The 22910-nt window shown below is 47.5% G+C and overlaps 1 protein-coding gene across 1 annotated transcript in view; it reads left to right on the forward strand.

The window, feature by feature from the left end:
- Window positions 1–1633: 1633 nt before the first annotated feature.
- The window catches only part of CD4 (CD4 molecule), a 39405-nt gene continuing 18128 nt past the window's right edge, over window positions 1634–22910 (forward strand). Inside the window, exon 1 of the mRNA XM_073329115.1 lies at window positions 1634–1792. Coding sequence (XP_073185216.1) covers window positions 1758–1792 — 35 coding nt within the window. The 5' untranslated portion in view covers window positions 1634–1757. The remainder of the gene's footprint in view (window positions 1793–22910) is intronic.

Raw genomic sequence — 22910 nt, forward strand, 5'->3', positions numbered from 1 at the left:
ATGAGCTACAGCTCACTTCATCGGATGCATTCTGTGGAAAATGCATCCGATGAAGTGAGCTGTAGGTCATGGAAGCTTATGCTCAAATAAATTGGTTAGTCTCTAAGGTGCTACAAGTCCTCCTTTCCTCTCAGTACTGTCCCCAGTGCCTCAGCCTGGCAGTGGCATGCCACACACTGTATTTCAGACATCTCTGCGATATGCTGTGGGTGACATGACGAACGTCACCACTGTAACTTGCTATCCCCGCTCCTCCTGAAACACCCAAAACCTGACTCTGTCGCCCCCTGAGATGAGGGACAAGTGGTTGTGTGAAGGAGACGGAGTGGGTGGCAGAGAGATGAAATCTCAGCTATGTCTGGGGGCTCAGTGGGTTTCCGCTCTGTTGGCTGAGGCTGAGATTCAGAGAAAGAGACCAACAACAGTGCGGGTTGGAAACCACAAAAGCCCCCCTTCGCCCTGGAAGGGAAATTGCTGAAATACAGCAGCAGCAGAGACTCTTATCTACCTTAGCATCCTGAGGGCATTGCTACATGCAGTGTACCCTTCTTCTCCCTGCTCACCCCTAATCCCAGTCGTGTCCCCCTAGAGATTTACCTCTCCTCCCGCTCAGGATCCTCTTCTGCCTGCTCACCCCTAATCCCAAACCTTTAGGCCTAATGACCAAAAATCATTTCCATCTGACAGTTGTTCAGTACCTATGTGAAATGAGTTTGTGGTTTCTCAGCCCAGTTCCTAGCTGGTAGGACAGCAACTGTGCCTACCAGCAGAATGGGCAGTAATTGGTTTCCTCTTTAGCGGCATCACAAGTGAAGCCAAGGAGGCTAAGATTTTGTCAAAGGTATTTTTAGTAAAAGTCATGGGCAGGACATGGGCAATAAACAATAAATCATGGAAGTCCAATCCCCACTGCCCAGGGCTGAAGCCCGAGCCCCGCCGGCCAGAGCTGACAGCTCAATCCCCACCGCATGGCATTGACAGCTCGATCCCTGCTGCATGGAGCTGACGTCACAGAGGCCTCATAAATCACAGAATCTGTGACCTCTGTGACCAACTTGTAGCCTTATGAATGGGCCATGGAGTGTCCTCAGCCCTTAGGGTTTCCGGTGTCTGGGTGGGGGCACATTGGCAGGGGACAGTTCATGGGGGAATTGCTGCAGAAAGCTTGCTCTGCCACTGCCCAGGCTGTACTCACTCTTGGGGCGGGGAGGGGGGAGGACACAAGGTTTGTAAAGGTCAGGAACAGAGGTTGTGATTATTAACTCCGACTTAACCTTGACATATTCCAAATATACAAACCCACAGAGAATCCCCTGGGCCTGCTGCCACACAACCCCATAAATGCACACGCACCCTGAAACCATGCAGGTTTCCACTCACTGACCTTTCCAAGCCCCTGCCCAGTCATGGCATCCTATACATGCGCATACAGCCAGTAGGCCCTCGCAGCTTTGCAAAGGCACTTCCCCTAAGACAAGCACCGTACTAAATAACCCTCTTCTATAGTCAGCGTTTCCCTCGATACCAAGAATTGTGTTCAAATGGTTATGGGAAACCACCAGTCAAATAAGAAGGCGGTGCATGGACCCTGAGCAGAACATGAACTGTCATCAAGCCCTTCCTTGTTGGGACTGTTGTATGAGAGGAGGAGACAGAAAGGCCAACATCTGAGCAGCTTTCTGAAAATCATCATTTTTCTCTGCTGTGTCAGTTGTTGTTTCTCTTAGATCATGTACACCTGGTGACGAACACAGCGCATGAGAGAGGCAGACAGAGAGAGAGAGAAAAAGAGGTAAGGAAAATATTTTACTAAATATTGATCATTCTTTCTTTCAATGTGACCAGAACAAGGACATCTATTTTTTGTACTTTTCTTATTTTTTGACCCATTTTATTCATAAAATTCTGTTCCAAAGAGTATGCAGTACTGGCCAGGGACAAGTGCTGCTTTTGCCACTCTTATGGGCTATTTTCTAAGCTGGCAAAAGCGTTTGGAACTGAACTGTTGCTGACACCCGTCTTTGCCCTGCTCGCCAAAGGTGAGACATTTATTTTTAGCAAAAAATATTTTCTCCCCCAAAAAACTGCTCAGGCTCTGGGGTAGTGACACAGGAGCTGCCCCAGAGCTCGGCTGGCACAAAGCAGGGTGTTACTGCAGCCAGTGTCGACAATGGAGGCATTCGTTCATTAGAAGTTTTCTCTTTCCCTTTCCGTTCTTTACCCTCCATATTTGTACATGTCTTTGCTTTGGTTTTCACCCTGTTTTTTCACTGGATCCATCTCTCTTTTCTCCATGTATGTTTCTAGAACTTTCTTCATATATAGCTATCGAGTTTATTTTATTTTTCTGGTTTTCCTAAGACAGCTCCCACAGTAGTACAATACCTCTCCCTCTTTTGACTCCTTTCTTCACCCGAGGTTTCTGCTGTTCCTCTGCTCCCTTTTCTGTCTCTCCTCAATGTAGCATGAACTTTTGATCTAACAGTATCCACATAGATTCAGAATTAGGTTGGATGGGATTGTGGGTCACTAAGAGATGGCCTGAGAGATTTGGTTATGCAAAACTGTAGGTAGAAAGAAAGAAAGAAAGAAAGAAAGAAAGAAAGAAAGAAAGAAAGAAAGAAAGAAGCGCCATATTGGGTCGAACCAATGGTCCACCTAGACCAGTATCCTGTCTCTGATGGTGACCCATGCCAGATGCTTCAGAGGGAATGAACAGAACAGGGCAATCATCAAGTGATCTATCCCCTGCCATCCACTCTCAGCTTCTGCCAACTGGAGGGTTAGGGACACCCAGGGACATGGGGGAAAAGAAAGAAAGAAAGAAAGAAAGAAAGAAAGAAAGAAAGAAAGAAAGAAAGAAAGAAAGAAAGAAAGAAAGCAAAAGATGAAGGCATAGTCAGAGAGGGAGGAAGAGTTACACACTCAACCCATGTTGACCAAGATGTCTAGTAAAACCCAGATACACTGGGAGGTCCCAAGATGAGCCCTTTACAAGACCCTGACATTGACTTCCCCCTCACTCATGATGTACACCTGAACTCTTTTCCATACTGCAGTGGGCAGTAAGGGCAGCATGTGTGTAGTTGGGGTGGGAGGTGGAGCAGTGGTTCTCCCTGTTACCAGCCACCTGTTGTCGTCGTCCCCAAACACCCTCCAAGGAGGGGAATTTTATCATCAGACCAAAGTGCAGGACAATGAGATGGCAGCTCCCAGCCAGATGTATGCGTGTGTGTATGTGTGTGTGTGTGTGTGTGTGTGTGTGTGCTGTACGTCCGTTTCATATATTTTAAGGCCAGAAGGCACCATTGTGATCATCTAGTCTGACCTCCTGTATTACACAGGCCATAGAGGGTCTCAGTGATTCTATAACAAGTCCAATAACTTGTGGTTGAGCTAGTACAAGTCTTTTGGAAAGATACCCAGTCTTCATTTAAAATGCCTAAGTGACGGGAAATTTACCACATCCTTTGATAAATTGTTCCACTGTTTAAAAATTGCATTTTATGTCCAGTTTGAATTTTTCTCACTTGAGCTTCCAGCCACTGGGTCTTGTTAAACCTTTGTCTGCTACAAAGAAGGTAGTTATAGTTTGAGTTCAAGTTGCCTCTTTGATAAGCTAAATAGATTGAGCTCCTTACGTCTCTCACTGTAAGGCAGGTTTTTCAGACCTTGAATAATTTTATGTTGCTCTTCTCTGCACCCTCTCCAATTTTTCAACATCCTTTTAGAAATATGGACATGAGCACTGGATGCCGTATTCCAGTATCAGTCTCACCATTGCTTCAGAATCACCTCCCTGCTTCTATGCATTACTCCCTTCTTTATGCATCCAAAAATCCCATTAGCCCTTTTTGCAACAGCATCACACTGAGAGCTCATGTTCATAAATGCTGAAACCCCAGAAAATGTCAAATGGAAACCACCTCATGCACTGACCACAGCTAGTATGTTTCTTAGATCTTTTTGTGAACATCAGTCTCTTTGAAAAAAGAAAAGGAGAACTTGAGGCACCTTAGAGACTAACACATTTATTTGAGTAAAAGCTTTCGTGAGCTACAGCTCACTTCATCGGATGCATGCAGTGGAAAATACAGTGGGGAGATTTATATACACAGAGAACATGAAACAATGGGTGTTACCATACACACTGTAACCAGAATGATCACTTAAGGTGAGCTATTACCAGCAGGAGGGCCGGGGGGGGGGACCTTTTGCAGTGATAATCAAGGTGGGCCATTTCCAGCAGTTGACAAGAACGTCTGAGGAACAGTGAGGGGTGGGGGTTGAGGAAATAAACATGGGGAAATAGTTTTACTTTGTGTAATGACCCATCCACTCCCAGCCTCTATTCAAGCCTAAGTTAATTGTACCCAGTTTGCAAATTAATTCCAATTCAGCAGTCTCTCGTTGGAATCTGTTTTTGAAGTTTTTTTGTTGAAGAATTGCAACTTTTAGGTCTGTAATCAAGTGACCAGAGAGATTGAAGTGTTCTCCAACTACTTTTTGAATGTTATAATTCTTGAAGTCTGATTTGTGTCCATTTATTCTTTTACGTAGAGACTGTCCAGTTTGACCAATGTACATGGCAGAGGGGCATTGCTGGCTCATGATGGCATATATCACATTGGTAGAAGTGCAGGTGAACAAGCCTCTGATAGTGTGGCTGATGTGATTAGGCCCTATGATGGTGTCCCCTGAATAGATATGTGGACACAGTTGGCAACGGGCTTTGTTGCAAGGATAGGTTCCTTGGTTCGTGGTTCTGTTGTGTGGTGTGTGGTTGTTGGTGTGTATTTGCTTCAGGTTGGGGAGCTGTCTGTAAGCAAGAACTGGCCTGTCTCCCAAGATCTGTGAGAGTGATGGGTCGTCCTTCAGGATCGGTTGTAGATCCTTGATGATGCATTGGAAAGGTTTTAGTTGGGGGCTAAAGGTGATGGCTAGTGGCATTCTGTTATTTTCTTTGTTGGGCCTGTCCTGTAGTAGGTGACTTCTGGGTACTCTTCTGGCTCTGTCAATCTGTTTCTTCACTTCAGCAGGTGGGTTTTCTAGTTGTAAGAATGCTTGATAGAGATCTTGCAGGTGTTTGTCTCTGTCTAAGGGGTTGGAGCAAATGCAGTTGTATCGTAGAGCTTGGCTGTAGACAATGGATTGTGTGGTATGGTCTGGATGAAAGCTGTAGGCATGTAGGTAGGAATAGCAGTCAGTAGGTTTCCGGTATAGGGTGGTGTTTATGTGACCATATCTTATTAGCACCATAGTGTCCAGGAAGTGGATCTCTTGTGTGGACTGGTCCAGGCTGAGGTTGATGGTGGGATGGAAATTGTTGAAATCATGGTGGAATACCTCAAGGGCTTCTTTTCCATAACCTCAGCCATGCAGAACACAATGCCATCCACAGCCTCAGAAACAACTCTGACATCATAATCAAAGACGCTGACAACGGAGGTGCTGTCGTCATCATGAATAGGTCGGAATATGAACAAAAGGCTGCTCGGCAGCTCTCCAACACCACTTTCTACAAGCCATTACCCTCTGATCCCACGGAGCATTACCAAAAGAAACTACAGCATTTGCTCAAGAAACTCCCTGAAAAAGCACAAGAACAAATCCGCACAGGCACACCCCTGGAACCCCGACCTGGGGTATTCTATCTGCTACCCAAGATCCATAAACCTGGAAATCCTGGGCACCCAATCATCTCAGGCATTGGCACCCTGATTGTCTGGCTATGTAGACTCCCTCCTCAGGCCCTATGCTACCAGCACTCCCAGCTATCTTCGAGACTCCACTGACTTCCTGAGGAAACTACAATCCATCGGTGATCTTCCTGAAAACACCATCCTGGCCACTATGGATGTAGAAGCCCTCTACACCAACATTCCCCACAAAGATGGACTACAAGCTGTCAAGAACACTATCCCCGATAATGTCACGGCTAACCTGGTGGCTGAATTTTGTGACTTTGTCCTTACCCATAACTATTTCACATTTGGGGACAATGTATACCTTCAAATCAACAGCACTGCTATGGGTTCCCGCATGGCCCCACAGTATGCCAACATTATTATGGCTCACTTAAAACAACGCTTCCTCAGCTCTCGTCCCCTAATGCCCCTACTCTACTTGCGCTACACTGATGACATCTTCATCATCTGCACCCATGGAAAAGAAGCCCTTGAGGAATTCCACCATGATTTCAACAATTTCCATCCCACCATCAACCTCAGCCTGGACCAGTCCACACAAGAGATCCACTTCCTGGACACTATGGTGCTAATAAGCGATGGTCACATAAACACCACTCTATACTGGAAACCTACTGACCACTATTCCTACCTACATGCCTACAGCTTTCATCCAGACCACACCACACAATCCATTGTCTACAGCCAAGCTCTACGATACAACTGCATTTGCTCCAACCCCTCAGACAGAGACAAACACCTACAAGATCTCTATCAAGCATTCTTACAACTACAATACCCACCTGCTGAAGTGAAGAAACAGATTGACAGAGCCAGAAGAGTACCCAGAAGTCACCTATTACAGGACAGGCCCAACAAAGAAAATAACAGAATGCCACTAGCCATCACCTTCAGCCCCCAACTAAAACCTTTCCAATGCATCATCAAGGATCTACAACCGATCGTGAAGGACGACCCATCACTCTCACAGATCTTGGGAGACAGGCCAGTCCTTGCTTCAGACAGCCCCCCAACCTGAAGCAAATACACACCAACAACCACACACCACACAACAGAACCACGAACCAAGGAACCTATCCTTGCAACAAAGCCCGTTGCCAACTGTGTCCACATATCTATTCAGGGGACACCATCATAGGGCCTAATCACATCAGCCACACTATCAGAGGCTTGTTCACCTGCACTTCTACCAATGTGATATATGCCATCATGAGCCAGCAATGCCCCTCTGCCATGTACATTGGTCAAACTGGACAGTCTCTACATAAAAGAATAAATGGACACAAATCAGACTTCAAGAATTATAACGTTCAAAAAGCAGTTGGAGAACACTTCAATCTCTCTGGTCACTCGATTACAGACCTAAAAGTGGCAATTCTTCAACAAAAAAACTTCAAGAACAAACTCCAAAGAGATACTGCTGAATTGGAATTAATTTGCAGACTGGAAACAATTAATTTAGGCTTGAATAGAGGCTGGGAGTGGATGGGTCATTACACAAAGTAAAACTATTTCCCCATGTTTATTCCCCCACACACACCCCTCACTGTTCCTAAGATGTTCTTGTCAACTGCTGGAAATGGCCCACATTGATTATCATGACAAAAGGTTTCCACCCCACCCCGCTCTCCTGCTGGTAATAGTTCACCTTAAGTGATCATTCTGGTTACAGTGTGTATGGTAACACCATTTGTTTCATGTTCTCAATGTATATAAATCTCCCCACTGTATTTTCCACTGAATGCATCCGATCAAGTGAGCTGTAGCTCACGAAAGCTTATGCTCAAATAAATTTGTTAGTCTCTAAGGTGCCACAAGTCCTCCTTTTCTTTTTGCGAATACAGACTAACACGGCTGCTACTCTGAAACCTATCAGTCTCTTTATTACTGTAGGTATCATAGCTGTCTGTCTAATAATCCATCTGTCTCTACCATGCACTCATTAGTGTGGGAATGGATGGCCAGGTCTGTTGTTGGAGGGTACTTCACAAGGTCAATATCTGATTACTTGCTCTGGCTTCAAATATCTTAAACTCAGTATTCAAAGTTTGCAAGTGGGCAGGAATGTAAACTGGGGGGAGGGGCAATTGTTTAGGGAGCCAAGGAGGGATAACATTTGGGAGAAAGGACTGAGTCTGAGCCAAGAGAAAGTAACACAGGAGCCGTCCCCAGGCTGAAGTGTCTGTGAACCTGGGGAGCCATGTCCCCAAGGGAAGGGCCAAGACTCCAACACTCAGGACACTGGGGGTTAGAAGCTCTAAAGAACTGATGGGGGAAGCAGAGATGGGACAGGTTCCTGGCCCCAAGTTGGGTAAAGAGATGGGATTTGGAGGGGCTTGTTCAGCTCAGATTTCATGGACTTTTATAGCTGCAATTTGATGTATATTTTTAAATTGTTTGGAGGGAATTTGGCACTGACCTGAGGGACTTATTTGGCATCCCTTCTGTGTCACCCCAGCCTGCCAAAGGCAGAGAGAGTTCTCCCTGCCACACATAATGCACAGCACCCCTCAGCAGTATACCTGACCCTCTCCTGTGGGATCCCATCTCTGGCTGAGTGGGAGCTTCAGTCTCCATGGCCCACTCAATCCTGGCCATGAGGACATTCAAGTCAGAGCAGCTCTGTGAGGTAACAACTCATCTCAGTGGTGGAGTGGCAATCAAGAGGCATCGTGGCGGGAGATCAAAGCAGGGTCAGTGCCTGTATCATAGAATCATAGAATATCAGGGTTGGAAGGGACCTCAGGAGGTCATCTAGTCCAACCCCCTGCTCAAAGCAGGACCAAGCCCCAATTTTTGCCCCAGATCCCTAAATGGCTCCCTCAAGGATTGAGCTCACAACCCTGAGTTTAGCAGGCCAATGCTCAAACCACTGAGCTATCCCTCACCCCTGTAGCTTGTGTCTGTGTGAGAACTGGGCCCTCTGAGGCCCACAGATAATGGGGGCATGCTGAATGTGCCTGAATCCTGTCTCTCTTTGCTCTCTGGCACTGTCAGACTCCTTTGTCTTGCTCGGTCTTTTCCTCTTACATTGCCCTTACCCATTGTTACATTCATACACATTTGTTGCTTTTATGATGGAAAGACAGTTTCAAAGCAATTATCATTAATAAAACAGCTTCTTCCTGGCCAGCTCAGCTTAAGGCCTGGTCTACATGAGGAAATTAGGCCAGTATCAGCAAAATCCACACCCCTGAGTAACACAGTTAATCTGACCTAACCCGCAGTGTAGACAGCGCTAGGTTGATGGAAGAATTCTCCTGTTGACCTAGCTACCGCCTCTCAGGAAGGTGGATTTTCTGTGCAGGTAAAAGAAGCCGTCCTATTCGCATGGGTCATGTTTTCACTGTAGCACTACAGTGGTGCAGCTGCAGCTGTGCTGCTGCAAAGTTTTAAGTGTAGACAAGCCCTTACTTTAGCTTTCTAGATCATTTGCAAGAGATAACAAGAGATTAGTCTGATGAAGGAGCTAAACATTCTGAGCCCCAAATTCAAATCAAACTGAAGTGAAGTTTAGAAATGAGAAGTTGTAGGATGCTTCAGATCCTGTCCTGGGACAAAATAGCCAGGCGTGGGGGAAACCCAGTGCTTGGGGAGGGGCTGAGGGGGTGGAAATCTTTCTGCAGAGGACTGGTGGCCTGCACCATCTCTTAAGAAGCAAGCTGCCTCCAGATCAAAAACACAGCCACAAGCAAGAGCGAGAACAAAACAAGGAAACCGCACAGCCTGAAAGAGAGAAAGAGGAACACACACACACACACACACACACAGATGTCTTGTTTGCACTTGGGACCTTTTCTAACGATTTCCCACTGTTATGAACTCCAGTGCTAGCTGTGCTAGGAACCCTAGAATGATGGGCCATCATCTGCCATTACCATTTGCAGTGCCATGTCATCAAACCTTCCTGAGAGCCAGTTTAAGGGACTTGGTGCTGCTCTAATCAACAGCTGCTGGAGCAGAGAGCTGTCTACACTGGGGCACCTAGGGTTACTACCCCAGCCAAGGCTGGAGAGAGTGAGAAAAGCTCCCAGACCAGAGCTGGTGGCAGACATGGTTTGGTATCTGTTGCCACTTCCCATGGCCTCTTTTCTCCACTGATTGTTTCTCGGCAGCATTTGACCTGCTCTGTGAGCTATGGAAACTAACACAGACAGATATTCTGTGGGAGGGGAGGAAAAGGGAACTCAGTGCTAGGGGAGGAAGTAGCTTGGCAGCCCCTAGAGACTAACTCCTGTATCTCCAGAGGGTGTATAGCCCGGGCAGGAGCAGACCAAACTGCCTCTGACCCAAACACAGCACCTGCCTACTGTGCTTCACCCTGCCCTGATGAGTGCCTGAGGGGATTCCAGTCTCCTGGCCCATTCAATCCATAGTTTCTCTGCTCAGGCTGCCATCAAGTGGCCAGTTAGAGCCAACAGTGCTCATAGAATCATAGGATTGGAAGGGATCTTGAGAGGTCATCTACTCCAGTCCCCTGAACTCATGCACTATTGCAGTCACAAACTGTGCTTCTGATACCCCACACTGATTATCAAGAAGCGAAAAAAAGAAATCACACAGCCCCCTTTATTGCATTCCATTTCTTTGGTTCCCAATCAGCACCTACGTCCAGTAAGGTGAGGAGTTATTTAAAAAACTCGGCTCACTATACAAAATGTTCGTCTGAACCCCAAAGGGCCAGACACATTGCCAGATCAATATTAGGTTGGATCTTACCCAAAATACCAAGCTGCCAGCCAACCCTTTAGCATCTAAAACTAAACATTTATTATAAAGAAAAAAGAAAGAACAAGAAGAGAGTTTTTAAATGGTAAAGCAATCAAATACATACAGAGACTATCAAAGTCCATATATCAGGATCTTAGCAATATTGGTGAGTTGGCTGGCTTAAAAGTTCCTCTGAAATACATCCACAGCTTGGATGGGTCATTCAGTCCTTTGTTCAGAGCTTCAGTTTGTAGAAAGTCACTCCAGAGGTAAGAAGCAGGAATGAAGACAAAATGGAGATGATGCAGCGGCCATTTATAGTCTTTTGCCATGTGGCTTGTACTTCCCGTGTCCCAGATACAAGCTTCACAGCATATGGCATGGAAGCCTTAGACTTCTCTGTCCACAAGCCTACCACATGCCTTGATGACTCATAAAGTGTCTTCCTTGGCTCCTTTCAATGGGTTAATTGTACAGTTGATAGCCCTTGATGGGCCATCAAACAGGCTAGGCCGTGCTGATGCCAATCTGTCTAGGGGGTAACTTCAGTAGTAGATTAGGGCAAACAGGCCTGGTCTACACCTAAAACTTAGGTTGATCTAGCTACGTTGCTGAAGGCTGTGAAAAGTTTTACACCCTGTACAGTGTAGTTAGGTTGCCCAAACCTCTGACACAGGTAGGACGACAGAAGAAGTATTCTGTGAACCTAGCTACCACCTCTTGGAGAAGTGGATGTACTACAGTGATAGAAAACCTCCTTCTGTCGCTGTAGTAGGTGTCTACACTACCGTGGCATAGCTGCAGATGTGCTGCTGTGGTGCTTAGTGTAGACACTACAGCTATGGGAGGAGTTCTCCAGTCACTGCAGTAAATCCACCTCCCCAAGAGGCAATACTTGGATTGATGGAATAATTCTTCTGTCAACCTAGTGCTGTCTACACAGGAATTTAGGCTATGTCTGTACTTGCAGAATTTTTGCGCAGTCAGTTTCAACGTTATAGTGAACCATTGAAAGAAAAGTGCTGGTTTGTGTACTCACGTACATCCACAGGCATCAGTGAGTGTTTATATTTGCAGCACTTCCATCGTGGATGAAAGCAGCGCACTGAGTGCATCTAGCCCTCAGCAAAGCTTTCTCCATTTTGACAATGGGTCTTGTGGGAAGGGGGGTTGAGGGTTTGATCATGGGGCATCCTGGGTCCCTGCACAGCCTCCTCTCACCAAACACTGATCAGTTCCAGTAGATCAGCTTTGCTCCAAGCAGGGGCTCCTTTGCTCTGTGGAGCAGGCATTGTCACCTGGCCAGATGATAAGTGAACATCTCAACAGCCCAACACTGTGGCACTTAATTTCAGAAAGGGGAACTGTGCAAAAATGAGGAGGTTAGTTAAACAGAAATTAAAAGGTACAGTGACAAGAGTGAAATCCCTGCAAGCTCCATGGACACTTTTCAAAGACACCATAATAGAGGTTCAACATACATGTATACCCCAAATTAAAAAACACAGTAAAAGAACTAAAAAAGAGCCACCGTGGCTTAACAACCATGTAAAAGAAGCAGTGAGAGATAAAAAGGCATCTTTTAAAAAGTGGAAGTCAAATCCTAGTGAGGTAAATAGAAAGCAGCATAAACATTGCCAAATTAAATGTAAAAATGTAGTAAGAAAAGCCAAAAAGGAGTTTGAAGAACAGCTAGCCAAAAACTCAAAAGGTAATAACAAAATGTTTTTTTAAGTACATCAGAAGCAGGAAGCCTGCTAAACAACCAGTGGGGCCCCTGCATGATCGAGATAGAAAAGGAGCACTTAAAGACGATAAAGTCATCACAGAGAAACTAAATGAATTCTTTGCTTCAGTCTTCACGGCTGAGCATGTTACAGAGATTCCCAAACCTGAGCCGTCTTCTGTAGGTGACGAATCTGAGCAATTGTCACAGATTGAAGTGTAACTAGAGTAGGTTTTGGAATTAATTGAGAAACTTAACAGTAACAAGTCACCAGGACCAGAGGGCATTCACCCAAGAGTTCTGAAAGAACTCAAATGTGAAATTGCGGAACTATTAACTCTGGTTTGTAACCAGCTACTGTACCAAGTGACTGGAAAATAGCAAATGTAACGCCAATATTTAAGAAGGGCTCTAGAGGTGATCCTGGGAATTCCAGACCAGTAAGTCTAACGTCAGTACCAGGCAAATTAGTTGAAATAATAGTAAAGAATAAAATTGTCAGACACATAGAAGAACATAAATTGTTGCGCAAAAGTCAACATGGTTTCTGTAAAGGGAGATCATGTCTTACCAATCTATTAGAGTTCTTTGAGGGGGTCAACAAACGTGTGGACAAGGGGGATCCAGTGGACATAGTGTACTTAGATTTCCAGAAAGCCTTTGACAAGGTCCCTCACCAAAGGCTCTTACGTAAATTAAGTTGTCATGGGATAAGAGGGAAGATCCTTTCATGGATTGAGAACTGGTTAAAAGACAGGGAACAAAGGGTAGGAATAAATGGTAAATTTTCAGAATGGAGAGGGGTAACTAGTGCTGTTCCCCAAGGGTCAGTTCTAGGACCAATCCTATTCAACTTATTCATAAATGATCTGGAGAAAGCGGTAAACTGTGAGGTGGCAAAGTTTGCAGATGATACTAAACTGATCAAGATAGTTAAGACCAAAGCAGACTGTGAAGAACTTCAAAAAGATCTCACAAAATTAAGTGATTGGGCAACAAAATGGCAAATGAAATTTAATGCGGATAAATGTAAAATAATGCACAGTGGAAAAAATAACCCCAACTATACGTACAATATGATGGGGGCTAATTTAGCTACAACTAATCAGGAGAAAGATCTTGGAGTCATTGTGGATAGTTCTCTGAAGATGTCCACACAGCGTGCAGCAGCAGTCAAAAAAGCAAACGGGATGTTAGGAAACATTAAAAAAGGGATAGAGAATAAGATATTTCAAAAAAGATATACTGGCATTAGAAAAGGTTCAGAAAAGGGCAACTAAAATGATGAGGGGTTTGGAACGGGTCCCATATGAGGAGAGATTAAAGAGGCTAGGACTTTTCAGCTTGGAAAAGAGGAGACTAAGGGGGGATATGATAGAGGTATATAAAATCATGAGTGGTGTGGAGAAAGTGAATAAGGAAAAGTTATTTACTTGTTCCCATAATATAAGAACTAGGGGCCACCAAATGAAATTAATGGGTAGCAGGTTTAAAACAAATAAAAGGAAGTTCTTCACTCAACGCTCAGTCAACCTATGGAACTCCTTGCCTGAGGAGGTTGTGAAGGCTAGGACTATAACAGGGTTTAAAAGAGAACAGGATAAATTCATGGAGGTTAAGTCCATTAATGGCTATTAGCCAGGATGGGTAAGGAATGGTGTCCCTAGCCTCTGTTTGTCAGAGGGTGGAGATGGATGGCAGGAGAGAGATCACTTGATCATAACCTGTTAGGTTCACTCCCTCTGGGGCACCTGGCATTGGCCACTGTTGGTAGACAGGATACTGGGCTGGATGCCTTTTGGTCTGACCTAGTATGGCCATTCTTATGTTCTTATGCTTCCCTTTTCACCATGGGAATTCCCCCTTGTTTATTTCTTGTATCTAGCTCTGATTGCCTTCTTGCAAAGCGTCTTTTATTTTCACTAGCACAGACTGCTGGTGTGACTGTTGCACCTCCTGTTCTGGACATCAATTGTTATTTTCTGGAAAGTCCCTTCTTTTGAATTCCAGCTATTAGATGATCTCTCGTATGGTCTGCCTTATTGATATCAAAGTCGCAATGCTCTGCTAGGTCAGATGGGGCCCTTATAAAAAAAAGTCCACACTTTCTCCAGGCCTCCACATCTTCTGATATAAGATTGCCTCTATCTGTGTATGACACCCCTTTTGGAATTAATGCTCAGCTTATTTTCTTTGAATAATGTAAATTGCTATTCTCACACTCTTCCTCTGTGGAAGCAAATGATTTCCAAGTATTTTCAGCTTCACTCTGCAGTGCATCAATTAATGAGCTGACCTGTGGTGCCCCACTCTCTGTGAAGTGCCCCTTCTATGCGGGCTACTTCATGTACTTAGCAAACTAAAAGTCTTTGAGGCAGGCTGAACTTTAGCATTTATTTTTCCTCTTATATATGTTGATTCAAAACCAGACTGCTTTCGATGCCACTGCATGTGCCAGTGGTAAAGAATCACAGAAAAAGTTGCTTTCATGTAACACTGAACAGGGAACTTTATCTGAGTAAAGAAAGTAGTATTACCTCTAAGGCCCAGTCTGCACTAGAAAATTAAGTTGGCATAACTACACCACTCAGGGGTATAAAAAATCGACACCCCTGAGTGGCGTAGTTAAGCTGACCTAAGTCCTTGAGTAGACAGTGGTAGGTCAACAGAAGAATTACCTACACTGACAGGAGGACACCTCCCATTGGGGTATGCAGTGTCTACACTGAAGTACTAAAGTGGTGCAGCTGTGCCGCTGTCAGTGCTGGGTTTACAATGGTGCCATGTTCAGAAGGGGCCCAGGCCTGCTCTGCTTGCACTGTACCCTGAGACCTGCCAGCCACCCCTCACCCCGCTCACCACTTGCTCCTCTCGGCCTGTCCGCTAGCCAGCCGAGGGCTCCTCTTCACCCCCTGGCCCCACCTGCCAGCTTCTCTCTGCCTCCTGGCCGGATCCCAGTGCACCTCCGGCTCCGGGCAGTCTCTGTTTCTCACCACCTGTGGGGCCCCATCTGTCTCCCCGGAGGCCAGTCTCAGCCAGGTGGTGGAGATGTGGGGGGCTTGGCTGGGCCCCTCCAGGCAAGTCAGTCCTGAGGGAGCCCGGCTGGGGCAGGCCCTGGCCTGGCTGTTTGCACCACTCCCGAGGAGCCAGAGCGATTCCCTACCCCGGGACCAGCCCCGGCTGCACTGCCGGCTCAGCCTAGCAAACACAGTTGCCTCCCAGAGGGCCGGTGAGTGCGGACAGGAGGCAGGGCATGGGGGAGTGGGTCTCTGGGGTGCCTGGTGGGGAGTGCTAGGCTGTGAAAGGGTGGGGAAGATCTTTGTGTGTTGGGGCACTAGGGAGTGGGGGTTCTGTGTGGGGTGCTGGGCAGTTTTGTTAGGGCTGTGGGCAGGGGGGCGCAGGGCAAGGGTGGTGGTGTGCATTTGTGGACAGGATGTCGGGGGGGTGTTGGGCGGGGTGGGGGAGGGGGATGTGTGGTGCGGTGTGGGATCACCCCTGAGGGGAAGGGGCATACTGGCTGCATAGGGCCAGGTGGGCCACTGTGTGTCTGGCAACTGCTGGTTTGTAAATAGTGCCCTTGCACTGGGCTGGGTGAAGTGGGGCTGCCCCTGCCATGTCATGCCCCTGTCTGGCCCCTTGCTCCGAAGACCGCCCCCCCCACATTCCGTGCCATGCTCCATTGCCTCCATGGGAGCCCACAAATATGTTTGGCGCCTGGCCCATAAAAGGTTAATCCAGCCCTGGCCACTGTAGTTTTTTAAGAGCAGAGACACCCTAAAGCTAATCTGTCCTCCGGTGTCTGTCTCTCTCCTACCTGCACTACAGGGCTTCTACCTAGGACCTTCCCCACCCCTCCTGCTACAGATATAAAGAAGCAGAAAACATACTAGCTGCATAAGGAGGCCTGATCTCTATCCGAGACAGGAGAGCTCCTGGGATTTAACAGTGTCGCCAATTTTCATGACTTTATCATGAGTCTCATGATAGTCGGTGTTTGTCTTAAAGCTCCAGCTCCTGGAGTAAGTTTCTAGCCCTCATGGCTGGAGAGAAACGCTTGACAATGGGAGCCATAAAGGCCCACGAACCAGAAAACAAATAAAAAGAAACCAACATTTAGTATTTTTAAAAATCTCATGATCTTTAATCCAATCTTTAACCAAGGGGTTACAGTGGACGAGAAGCTGGATATGAGTCAACAGTGTGCCCTTGTTGCCAAGAAGGCCAATGGCATTTTGGGATGTATAAGTAGGGGCATTGCCTGCAGATCGAGGGACATGATCGTTCCCCTCTATTCGACATTGGTGAGGCCTCATCTGGAGTACTGTGTCCAGTTTTGGGCCCCACACTACAAGAAGGATGTGGAAAAATTGGAAAGCATCCAGCGGAGGGCAACAAAAATGATTAGGGGACTGGAACACATGAGTTATGAGGAGAGGCTGAGGGAGCTGGGATTGTTTAGCCTGCAGAAGAGAAGAATGAGGGGGGATTTGATAGCTGCTTTCAACTACCTGAAAGGGGGTTCCAAAGAGGATGGCTCTAGACTGTTCTCAGTGGTAGCAGATGACAGAACAAGGAGTAATTGTCTCAAGTTGCAGTGGGGGAGGTTTAGGTTGGATATTAGGAAAAACTTTTTCACTAGGAGGGTGGTGAAACACTGGAATGTGTTACCTAGGGAGGTGGTGGAATCTTCTTCCTTAGAAGTTTTTAAGGTCAGGCTTGACAAAGCTCTGGCTGTGATGATTTAGTTGGGGATTGGTCCTGCTTTGAGCAGGGGGTTGGACTAGATGACCATCTGAGGTCCCTTCCAACCCTGATAGTCTATGATATTCTATGAATCTCATGATTTTCGCAATGCTTGGGATTGGCAATAGTGGGACTGTAATGCCCCTTCCCCACCCAACCCCAGGCAGCCAAGCTTCCTGCCCTGAGGAGGAAATTCAGCAGAGCTTAAATTTAGAAACAGGAACAACTCAAATTACCTGCCACCCTTTTACATTCTGTCCCCAGAGCTCTTCTTCCTGCTCTGTATCCGGCCCTAACCACGACCACTGCAGTGCGCTAAAGGGGTTACAGATATCCTGCTTCGTGGAACTGAGGAAGCTAGAAGAGAAGGAAATGGTGAGGGGGCATGAAAGGAGCCAGAGGGAGGGTAGGGAGAGGTCTGATACCAGAGCATGGTGGCCCCAACACCATCTCTGAAGCCACCTGAGGTATGGGGTTTTTGTTAGGGAAACACAGGGGGCTTTGCTCTCTGGCCCTGTCTGTTCTTCCCAAGTCCTGCTTCCCCCCAGTGTCCTGTGGTTACATGGGTGACTTTGTTCTCCAGCACCATCCCTCCTGTTTCCTGCAAACCTGCACCATCCCAGGAATACCCAAGGGGGACTTTGCTCTCCTAGCCATGTCTGTCCCTCCTTTCTCCCGTAACTTGCAACCCCCACATTTCATGGCTGCAAAATCACAAAACACAAGGGCTGCAGGTGAGAAAGATAGATCCAGAGAATGAGGAAGGATGGTAGCAGAGGAAGCAGGGCCAAGAAGAGGGGAGCCTCCCCCCCCCCCGGCGGTGTATACCTAAACCTGTCCCTCTTCCTAGCTCTGCTGCTGTACCATTCCTCCTCTTTCTTGGGATCCATCTATATCACCTGTGGTCCTTTCTGTATTTTGTGATTCTGCAGCCATGGAGTGTGCCTTACATAGAGTCCACTCCTGGCTCCAGAGCTTGAACGTTCATTTATATGTAACCCTTCTGCCCGTCAGAGTTGGCAGCAACAAGGGCCGGGTTCAATATCTAGGGGTTCCATTCCAATAACACAATGCAAACCGGCTCGAGCCCCCACCCAGTGACCTGGGACAAATCTATACCACCCCCGCTGGGCGCCTCCAAGAGGCAATACTTCCCCTCTCGCAAGCACCTAGTCTGAGTGTAGCAAAAGTCTTTTAATAACAGAGAGAAACAATGTGGCATTATGTTGGGGAAACACCACCAACAGGATTCATAACACAACCCATGAGCAAAACAACCCCACCCCAGGCAAATTGGGGCATGCCCTTTTCCCTTTGGTTCTTGAGTCCAGCAACCCCAAAAGTCCAATGCCCCAAAAGTCTCTGTCCCTGGTCAGGGCAGCCCCAGAGTTCGAAAGTTTATCGGCGGAGCTTTACCTCCCAACCTGGGTGGAAATGGGACGGGGGTAAGAGGCACCTTACGTGATCTGAAGCTGACCGCCCCATAGCTCCATAGCGGCGCTCCGCTCCGCTCCGCCAGCCGCCCCACAAAACTCCTTCGCGCAGCTGCACTCCGCTCCGCCAGCCGCCCCACGAACTCCTTCGTTCAGCTGCGCTCCGCTCCGCCAGCCGCCCCACGAACTCCTTCGTTCAGCTGCGCTCCGCTCCGCCAGCCGCCCCACGAACTCCTTCGCTCAGCTGCGCTCCGCTCCGCCAGCCGCCCCACGAACTCCTTCACTCAGCTCCACGGCCCACAAGCAGCTCCTGCCATCCACACACTGCTCCGTGTCGAACTGCTTCACCAGCCCTCCCGCAAACTGCTCCACAATATATCTTCAGGCTCCCCCACTACTTAACACAACACTCAGTGATTTCAGCTCTTAGGTGAATTCAGCTTATAGTAGGGGAGCCCCAGTGCTGGGGCACTGTCAGCCCAAAGTGAGCTCAGCAGCCTATAACTAGACTTCTAATGAAATCAAAATTAGCTCTGATATTCCACAGTGGAGAGAGGAGGAAGTGCAATCAGCATGTAAGGCCCTCACCAAGGGGCCCATGCCACCAAGTATTAATACTTGTCCCCAGCCTCTCTCCATTCACACAGTTTTGGAACCCATGACCCTTGCCTAGCGAGTGCTACTTAGATGATGGTGAATCCCTCCATCGTAACAAAAGGCCACGTACAGTTCCAAGCACAGTTCCCATAATCAGGGTAATAACAATTTATTCTTCCTGCCCCAATAACAGAGACACTGGGGATCCCACAGCAGCCAAAGTGACCATTTGGGCAGCTATGGTCTCATTCTAGGCGTGGTGGGTGTGCCTATGCAAATGAGATCTGCCCCTGAAGTTCTTTTCCACAACTTGCCACACCTCACCACCAGATGTCAGGGTGGAGCTCATCCTGACACTGCTTACATCCTCCCCCCAGCCGAGACTTTGTCGTCCCGACAAATCACACTCCCTTTATACCAACTCATTGGTTTCCTCCAAAGGGCCTCAGGAAGCCCACTTTAGCTTCCACAAGCCTGTGTGCTAAATGTATTGGCTCCTCACTAGTCACCCCAGGTGCATCATAAGTTAACCGTTTCACTGGTCTTATCACCCTGTCTCGTCTATTGAGAATCTCTGTTGCCGAAGTAAGGGGAACATCCTCTTGAGTGACGGATGGAGAGGCTTCCCTGGAGGGTCCCTCGGCTACTGGCGTAGGCCCCTGCACTCCTAGTTCTAACGCTGGAGGGTCCAAGGTGCCCAGGACATCCTCTACCTGTCTGTCCCCATTGTCCAATAACCTGTGTGTGTCATCACAGGGGGGTCTCATCAGCAGCACCGGGGTATCAGAAAGGGGCCTAAATAGTTCCGCCATTGGGTTTAGGGCGGAAGAGGGAAAACTCTCGTTTGGTTCAGCTGATCGAGACTGAAATCTTGTCTCCATCCCAGGATACACCAGGGTTGTGTCTTCCTCCTCAGACTCACTCTCAGATGTGCAGAATAGGGGTAAGTTAGCTGCAGGGGGCCCACTGTCTGTGTTGGATGGCGGCTTTGGTCTAGCACCTCTGTTCTGCCCGGCGGCCCTGCCGTGGCCCATCTCACAAGGGGTGCTTACCAATTCCCCCACAGGGAGCAAAAGGTTTCTATGCACCGTCTTTATTTGCCCTGGACCGTCTTCAGGTTTGATCTTGTAGACCGGCAGATCTCCCAGCTTTTCCATCACCAGGTAAGGTATTGCCTTCCATCTGTCAGCTATCTTGTGTTTGCCAGCAATACCCAAATTTCGCAGCAGGACTCTGTCCCCCGGCTGGAGCTCCTGCGAACGCACTCTAGCATCATATCGATGTTTGTTGCGGTCTGCGTTCTTCCGAGCCGCAGCGGTAGCTAAGCGATAAGCATCCCGCAGCTTTTCTCTTAGTCGGGATACATATTGCTGATGAGTTTCATAGCTATCTCCATCCTCTGATACACCAAAGCACAAGTCTATGGGTAATCTTGGTTCTCGCCCAAACATCAAGAGATATGGGGTGACTCCCGTAGCATCGTTCTTTGTGGCATTGTAGGCATGCACCAGAAATGCGACATGCTGGCTCCAGGTTGCCTTCTGCTCTGGTCGCAAAGTTCCCAACATATCTAATAGGGTTCGATTGAACCTCTCTGGCTGAGGATCACCTTGGGGGTGATAAGGCGTTGTCCTAGACTTTTTAATTCCTGCTATCTTCAGCACCTCCTTCAGAAGGTGACTCTCAAAATCCCGCCCCTGATCAGAGTGTATCCGAGCCGGGAATCCATAGACTGAGAAATATTTGTCCCACAATACTCGAGCAACGGTGGTGGCCCTCTGATCACGTGTGGGATATGCTTGTGCATACCGTGTAAAATGGTCAGTCACTACTAGAATGTTTCCAACATTCCTCTTGTCTACCTCTACAGACAAGAAATCAATGCATACCAACTCCAAAGGTTTGTTGCTGGTGATGTTCTTGAGATATGCAGCCCTCGTGGGCAGAGTTTTCCTTTGAACACATCGAGCGCAAGTCTCACATTTCCTGCGAACATCTTCAGCCATTCGGGGCCAATAGAACCTACTACGAATAAGTTCCAGGGTCCTCTCCATCCCTAAATGCCCAAAGTCATCATGCAGGGCCCTCATGGCCAGGGCTCTGTACTTTTTTGGCAGTACTAGTTGTGCTCGTTGTTTTTGTAAAGGGTCAGTGGTCATTCGGTGTAGCACTCCCTGAATCAGTTTTAGTTTGGTCCATTCTCTCAATAGTAGTTTACCCTCCGGGTTAGGTGGGACAACCGCAGTCGGGCTTCGCCCCTCCCTTTTGGCAAGTAGTGTATCACGAATGTCAATATCTTGCCGCTGGGCTTCTTGCCAGTCAGCCGCATTGAGCATGGGCAAAGGAGATTGGTCTAATGCAATATAGTTCACCGAAGCAGAAGGCATGCATTCAGGGGGCAGGCCCAAAGCTTCTGCAACACATCCCTGAAAGTCTTCACGGGCCTCTGGCTCTCGGCGACTCACACTGCAAATAGCTCTCACTCCATCTGTGGGTATCACAGCAACTTCTGGAGCCTGCGGACGCCTGGACAATGCATCTGCATCTACATTGCTTCTCCCTGATCGGTACTGAATGCTGAACTCATAGCTAGCCAAGGCGGCCACCCATCTCTGCCCTGTAGCATCCAGCTTAGCACTTGTTAACACATAAGTCAGTGGATTGTTGTCTGTCCACACCTGGAACTGAGCACCATACAAGTAGTCTCGAAATTTCTCAGTGATGGCCCATTTCAAGGCCAAAAACTCCAGCTTGTGGGTGGGATAGCGAGTTTCACTATCAGACAATCCTCGACTGGCAAAGGCTACAGGTTTACATTTGCCTTCCACTTCCTGGTACAGGACTGCTCCCAGACCCTCCAAACTGGCATCAGTATGCAGGATAAATGGTTTGCTTGGGTCAGCAAAAACTAGGACTGGAGCATGAGTTAGGCAAGTAATGATTTCTTGAAAAGCCCTTTCACATCTCTCATCCCACCGTGGCCCAAATGGTGCACAGGGGCCATTGTGTCTCTGCACAGGAGGCTTTGGGGACCTCCCCTTATTCTTGGACTTAGATTTGTTCTTGCTGGACTGATGTCCCCTGGTAAGATCATTCAGAGGCTTTACAATCGTAGCATAGTTTTTCACAAATCTGCGGTAGTAGCCACTAAATCCAAGGAAGGTCTTGAGTTCTCTGTAGTTACTTGGACGTGGCCATGTAGTGAGTGCTTCTATTTTATCAGGATCAGTACTCACACCTTCTTGGGACACAATGTGACCCACATACTTCACTGAGGTTCTGCAGAACTGGCATTTGTCAATTGAAAGCTTCAGACCATAATCCTCCAACCTATCAAGCACTTTAAGAAGTCTTTCTTCATGCTCCTCTAAGGTTCTTCCAAACACAATCAGGTCATCCAAATAAACTAACACTTGCAGTAAATTCATGTCTCCCACAACTTTCTCCATGAGACGTTGAAAGGTGGCAGGTGCTCCAGAAATCCCTTGGGGCATGCGTTCGAACTGATAAAACCCTAATGGGCAGATGAAGGCTGTCTTCTCCTTATCTTCTTCTCCCAGAGGGATCTGGTAGTATCCACTTCGAAGATCCAACACAGAGAACCACTGGCTTCCCAGCAAACAGTCTAAGGCGTCTTGCACTCGAGGCATAGTGTACTGGTCGACCACCGTACGGCTGTTTAGGGTGCGGTAGTCAATACACATCCGGATTTTCCCATTCTTTTTGCGGACTACCACAATGGGTGAGGCGTATGGGCTGCGGGACTCTGTAATGATGCCATTCGCAGCCAGCTCCTGAAGATGATGTCGCACATCTTCCATCTCAGAGAGAGCAATCTTCCTAGATCTCTCCCTGAAAGGTCGAGAGTCATGTAGTCTGATATTGTGCTCTACTCCTTTTGCACATCCCACATCCCACTCATGCAGTGAGAACACCTTGGATCTTTCACAAAGTTTCTTCCTCAGGCGATCTTTCCAGTCCTCGGACACTGGT

The sequence above is a fragment of the Lepidochelys kempii genome, chromosome 1, assembly GCF_965140285.1.
Source record: "Lepidochelys kempii isolate rLepKem1 chromosome 1, rLepKem1.hap1, whole genome shotgun sequence".
NCBI classification, from domain to species: Eukaryota; Metazoa; Chordata; order Testudines; family Cheloniidae; genus Lepidochelys; species Lepidochelys kempii.